Source organism: Emys orbicularis, chromosome 2, assembly GCF_028017835.1.
Source record: "Emys orbicularis isolate rEmyOrb1 chromosome 2, rEmyOrb1.hap1, whole genome shotgun sequence".
In the NCBI taxonomy this organism is placed as follows: Eukaryota; Metazoa; Chordata; order Testudines; family Emydidae; genus Emys; species Emys orbicularis.
In genome coordinates this window covers 105,943,640-105,949,856 of record NC_088684.1, presented here as the reverse complement: position 1 = coordinate 105,949,856, position 6,217 = coordinate 105,943,640, and the positions used below count along the sequence as shown (strand labels likewise).

The following is a 6,217-nucleotide window of genomic DNA, read 5'->3' as shown; positions in this document are numbered from 1 at the left end:
CATATACAAATTTTATAGCAAGTTGCACTGCTTTCACATTCTCCGAAAGTACCAGATTTGAAAAGTGCATTTCATGAGACACAACCACTAATCATCCCATAGCCACAAAGTACTTACATGCAGTTTGTGCTGCCAACTCTTTTCTAGAAAGCTATAGTTCATATAGAGCAAGTTTCCAGAGGCTACAATTTACTATCATTATGATAATATAGAAACAATTCACATTTCTGCTATCTACAGTTTACAAGCCAATTTACACCAAGATATGGTTAGGAGAAGGGAAGAGAAGCACAGGCTAGCAAGTGCATGGTCTTTCGATCAACAGACTGCATAAACCACCACAGAACAAGTTAAACAACAATTTATTTATTTTTGTGTCAGATTTGAAAGTGGCAATAGAAACAGACATTTGAGAACAGAAAAAAATTCAAGCAAAGTTGTACAGGGCCAGTCTAAATATGTCATTGGTGCAAACCCAATTGTCACTAATATTCTTGAGAACAAACAGCTGGTGGAACCCCATCACTGGGTCATTATCCACCTAAACAAATAAAATAAAAAAGTAAGTTAGAAGTAGGAAAGCCAAGCCAAACCGCCTCAAACTACTCAAGTCTATTAGCATAGCATGTATCAATTAAATATCTACTGCCTCTCTTTCAAGTCTATTCAACTGACATCAAGATACAGCATTAGTTGTATTACCTCAGGCTCAAACAGGAATTATTTTTAATTAAAAAAAGAATTGATTTAAATGCAGTAGCAGAATGCAGTATTTCTAAATGGAATATTTCTAAAACCAACAAGCTTCTCCTTATATACTAGTCAAAGCATTACAGTTTGCTAGTCTCACCTTCAGCTGACCAACCACCATACTAAGTATACAGTTATCAGGCGCTGGTTGGTGATCTTGAGATGTTATGCTGTGTTGGATTTTTTGGAATGGAAGGCTCTGTTTAGGAGGGATTAAAAAAGAAACTCACATAAACTAAACGTATTAATGTAAGTATTTCACTCCATTAATATTTCTGCTCCAGCAGTGTACTTGGTACTCTACATGAACATAAGAACAGCCATACTGGGTCAGACCAAAGGTCCATCCAGCCCAGTATCCTGTCTACCGACAGTGGCCAATGCCAGGTGCCCCAGAGGGAGTGAACCTAACAGGTAATGATCAAGTGATCTCTCTCCTGCCATCCATCTCCACCCTCTGACAAACAGAGGCTAGGGACACCACTCCTTACCCATCCTGGCTAATAGCATGGTCCCTGATCCAAGGGAGTTAGACATACAATGCAGCTAATACACAAAATACTAATTGGCCATATGAATGTTAGATCTTAATAGTGCAAACAAAAGCAAATCTGATGGAAAAAAGTCAACATTTAGTATAGTTAACTATAATATTGTGTTTTAGAAAAGTGTATTATTGTGTCAAGTGAGGCAATGGAAATTCCCCACACCACTAACACTGTACAATAATCCTGCTCAATGATCTTGCAGGGAATATAAATATTTTCTTTCCTCATATCACAAGACGACCAATTTCCATAAGGTCAGCTGGCATAAAGATCTATGTACAGCATGTGGTTCTTTAACAGCAACAAAAAAAAGCATTCGATATTAAGAAAGTCTTAATAAGTGGGTGTTTAAATATGCTGCAGCGTAACACTTTTGTACCATGTACTCTGAAACTAAAAAGTGACTATTGTAAGAAATGGCACCTTCTTATTCATTTACTCTTATTTCCCATATGTATTCAGAACCCTATCTGCTGAAACTTACTGACAAAGTTTACTATGTTTGATTCCTGTTAGCAGAGCAGACATAGCTAAGGCTACGTCTTCACTACCCGCCTGAATCGGCGGGTAGAAATCGATCTCTCGGGGATCGAATTATCGCGTTTCGTCGGGACGCGACCATCGATCCCCGAATCGACGCTTGTACTCTACCAGCGCAGGTCGGAGTAAGCGCCGTCGACGGGGGAGCCGCGGCGGTCGATTTGCCGCCGTCCTCACAGCGGGGTAAGTTGGCTCGGATACGTCGAATTCAGCTACGCTATTCGCGTAGCTGAATTTGCGTATCTTAAATCGACCCCCCCCAGTGAAGACGTAGCCTAAGAGAGTTGGATTTTATACTGCCTCATCCACCAACAGAACTGTTCATTAAGTTTCAACTACAGGGCCAAATTCAGCCCTCAACTACAGTAACAATAAGGTTTCACAGGCATAACAGAGGGCTGAATTCAGCCTGCAGAACATCTTATTTGTGATGAAGAGTAAAGAACACCGCTTAACTTTGAGGTGCTGGCACTTTGAAAAAACATATTTGACTTGTAAATTAAGCAGATGTTGTTGAACAAACATGGAACCTTATGATGCAATTTTAACAGCAGTTTCATTGCAGCAATCAGATTTTTTTGAACTCTGAAAAGTTCTGCAACTCAGGCACAGGTGTTCTCTCTACTACCTGTAATCACGTGGAAGCATGCGGGGTTTAATTGTTTTTAAATCCTGAGACAAAGCAGTTCAGAGATTTTTTTTTTTTAAACCACTTTTAATATATACAGAATATATATTTTAATATATAAAAGTACCATCAACTTTTCCATGATGGCTGTTTTTCCTTGGAATTGCTGTCCTTCCCAGGACAAGCAAGAAGCATCTGTCTGAAAAAGAGAACAAAGTGTCTAAGTCATTCATATCAATGTTACAGAAATGAGGTAAGATTGAAAGGTCTGAGGCAGTGTTTCTTAACCTTTTTGATACTAGGTACCAGTTTGCTGCCTTCCTAAACTGTGTCAGGGAGATCTCCGGGACCAGCACTGGTCCATGAGAAACACTGGTTTAAAGAAATCTAGAGATACATGTGAAGCGCTTGGTAATCTAATTTAGTCACTAGCAAATGAGTATTTGTTACAACTGGAAGTTATGCAGAACATGACTAATAAGTTATCAAAAATGGTACAGCTTGTGATCAGAAAGGGAGATATTGGCAGAGTCAAGCAAGCTTTCATGAAGTAGACCCACCCATTCTATTTTTGGCCTAGCTTGTGCCATCACTTACACTAGAGCTGTAGGGTTTTCGTATTCAATCCTCACCCCATTTTAGAACTTCCTCCTGTTTCCCCACAGAGGTCTTAAGTGGGCCTACAGTTCATATGGAAGAATGGCAGAATCAAGTAGTTAAGAAAATTAAAAAAAGAGCAAATTTCACCACTTCCCCTTTTAGTTTTTGATGCTTCTTCACCGTGACAGATTTCTCATAGTTCAAGTTCTCCAGCAAGTGAAACAACAACTCCCACTCCCTCAACCCTGACATTTCTGCTACTCAGAAAAATGGATTTAAAAAAAAAAAAAATCAATCCCACAACTGCTGACAGAAGAGAGGAATATTTACCAAGGCTCATAATTTATAGGGTAAAATGACAGTTTAAGGAATTAGAATTGGTGGGGGATATGTACTTGCTTCCATTCTATCCAAGACAGAAACATTGCCCCATACAAGCTACTGTCTTTATAGTGGAAGTGCAGAATACATCAAGCCCATAACTCATCATTCAAAATGATCAATGAGGAAGTTAAAAGTTTGAGCAAAGTCAAACTGATACTTACATAGAGAGCACTTAGCTCTACTCTACTGGAATCAAAACGCTGGTAATAGAGATGCACAAAACTTGTTCCAACTTGCTCCCACATAGGTCTCTCTGCCATTCTTGCTCTTTGTCTAAGTCTGTCAAGAAGGCAAATATTTAGAAGTTTTAAGTCTAAAACAGTGATACTCAGACTGAGGCTCACAAGCCGCAAGTCACTCTTTAATGTGTGTCCTGCAGCTCTCTGCAGCACATATTAAAATACTGATTTAACTAACCAATCAGGATGCTTTTACTATGTTATTAACCAATTGTAGGTAAGATATATATCTATATCTACACACACAATATATATTTCCCCTGCCATACTGTTTAAATATGAATATCTAGTACTACAGTAAATGAAACAATGAATTCACACTACGGTGGCTCTTCGGGTAATGTTGATCTCTAATTTGGCTCCAGAGCCACTGAGGTCTGAGTATCACTGGTCTACAATAATCCTAAATTACCAAGGTCAGTGGAAACTGCAGAGAAAAGAGGAAATAGAAGAGAAGAGAACATCTCCTTTTCTGCAGTACACTTGGTGAGGGGGCACAACATTATGTATCATTTTACTTCTTACTTACTATTTGAAGTAGAATCCCATCATAAAGATTCTTTAAGGCAATTCAACTGCCAGCTTAAGTCCCAATTCTGCAGCAAGTTGCTTGTGGGTGCCCCCCTGTGCAAGTGTAGCGCTCCATTGACTTCAATGGGCATCTGGTTGCACAGAGCTCATTGCAGGATTGAGGCCTTAATGCTTTCCATTCTTTTGTTGTGATCTTGTAAACACATTCACAAGTTTATTTAACTTCAGTACTGGGAAACATCCCTCTTACGCACCCACAAGCCCATCTCAGACCCTTTCATTCTTTAATAACTTTACTTCAAGTTCTTAGCTCACATCTAAGTTTTAAAAAGAAAGCTAAAACCTTCACATGGTCTATCATAATTTTAAAAAATAAACGTAAGTAGGGGGTTTTGCATGTATTACGCAGATATCTAAATGAAAAGTACACCACAACTGACTAATGGATCTCTGTTCAAGTGGGGCATTTTTGTGAGTTTAAACAAAACAAAACTCCTAATTTTCTCTTGCTGCTGTTCATGGATACCCCATTACACCCACATGCATTGCCTATTACCCAAAATGTCCCCCTCCACCAAACTAGAAACCTTAAGGGACCCACCACCTGCACAAGATAGAGGATATGAAAGTTGGATAACTGAAGGTGTGGCTAAACTTGAGGCTCTGATTTGACATATGAAAGACTTTACAGAAATAAAGACTCCATAGGTTTAAGCTCTTAAAGTTCAGTTCTACTGTGAAAAGCATAATTGTTCTTACAGGAAGAAAATGTGTGGAAAGAACATCTGTTGATGGTAGTGACTTAAATTTGTGCTGCCCTTTAACAGTTGGCCCTGCAGATCCACCAACTCAGAAGGGCTTGTTTACACTTAAAACACTACAATGGGTTCTCTCATGGCATAGGTAATCCACCTCCCCAAGAGGAGGTAGCTAGGTGGATGGAAGACCTAGCACTGTCTACATGGCAACTCAGGTCAATTTAACAACACTGCTCAGGAACATTGATTTTTCACACCCCTGACCAATGTTGTTAAACCAACCTAATTTTCTAGTATAGACAAAGCCTAAGACTGAGTGAGAAGCAGATTCTCTCCCATTTTTGTGAACAACCCCTCCTATTTTTTAAAAGGTATAGATAGTTTCACATGTGCAACCCCAATAACCACAAGGAGGTTGCATAGGTGTCACTGGGAGCAGTTTGGTCCACAGGATCTTTAGTAATGGCATGACTTGAAGAGCACCAGGGCTAGCAGTTGTTCACCTGTAACCTGAACACATTAGAGATCGAAATTCTCACTAGGCAGAGTTTTTTTTTTTTTTTTTTAAGTCCCTCTTCAATGCTCCGTGTTCCAGGGGACACCACTAACTTAGCGAAAGAGATTTCAGGTCTTACTCTCCTGGAGCTCTTCAGACACTGCGTGGGTTTAAGAAAATGGGGTCTCCCCCCGCTGCTGTGTGTAAACGCCTTCCCAACAGGGGAAAGGGAATCGAGCTGGCGGCAGTTTGCCAAGCCAAGCGCTGTGCAGCACCTGGGAATTTGGCAAAGCCTCCTTTAAGGCAATAAAAAGCCCCCCCGCGCTCAGGGACAGCCTCCAGTCCCACTCCAGAGCTGGGCGCACAGGCTGCCTGCCTCCCTCTAGGCTGCACCCAGACTCAAGGCACAGGCGCCTAAATCCCCCCGTCAGTGGGTTGGCGCGGGGCAGCCGAGCGCACGTGCAACCAGAGACCTGAGGAAGGAAAGCGCAAGGGGCACACTCCGTGCACCAGCCATCCCGCCCCCAGCGGGTCCCCCCTGCCACACGACTAGCCTGCGGAAGAAATTGCGCTGCTGGTGCTAACACGACTCGTCCCCAGACTCCGCTCAGCGCAGCCAGCGGCGGCCGCTCTGAACCCGGCGCGCGCGCTTTCTACTGCGGCGCCACGCGCCGTCTTACCGGCCGCCGCTGCCTGGGAGCCCGGCTCAGCGGCTGCTGCGCACGTGGTATTTGTGGCCGGGC

The 6,217-nt window shown here is 41.9% G+C and overlaps 1 protein-coding gene across 1 annotated transcript; it reads right to left on the bottom strand.

Annotated features, from left to right (window-relative positions):
• Positions 1-427: 427 nt before the first annotated feature.
• LOC135874835 (nuclear transport factor 2-like) lies at positions 428-5,991 on the bottom strand. Its single transcript, XM_065399775.1, has 5 exons — positions 5,948-5,991; positions 3,612-3,729; positions 2,594-2,665; positions 851-949; positions 428-541 (listed from the first exon to the last, which is right to left on the bottom strand). The coding sequence occupies exons 1-5, from the start codon at positions 5,989-5,991 to the stop codon at positions 428-430; spliced, it is 447 nt and encodes a 148-aa protein (XP_065255847.1).
• Positions 5,992-6,217: the final 226 nt, after the last annotated feature.

What these genes read in the sequence shown, in the direction of transcription:
- LOC135874835 (XM_065399775.1), bottom strand. Translation starts at nt 5,991, where the DNA reads ATGGCTGGTGCACGGAGTGTGCCCCTTGCGCTTTCCTTCCTCAG. An exon ending in CCATCATGGAAAAGTTGATG is followed by an intron (nt 950 to 2,593) that starts GTACTTTTATAT and finishes CCTCCTAAACAG; the next exon opens with AGCCTTCCATTCCAAAAAAT. An exon ending in TGGTGGTTGGTCAGCTGAAG is followed by an intron (nt 542 to 850) that starts GTGAGACTAGCA and finishes TTATTTGTTTAG; the next exon opens with GTGGATAATGACCCAGTGAT.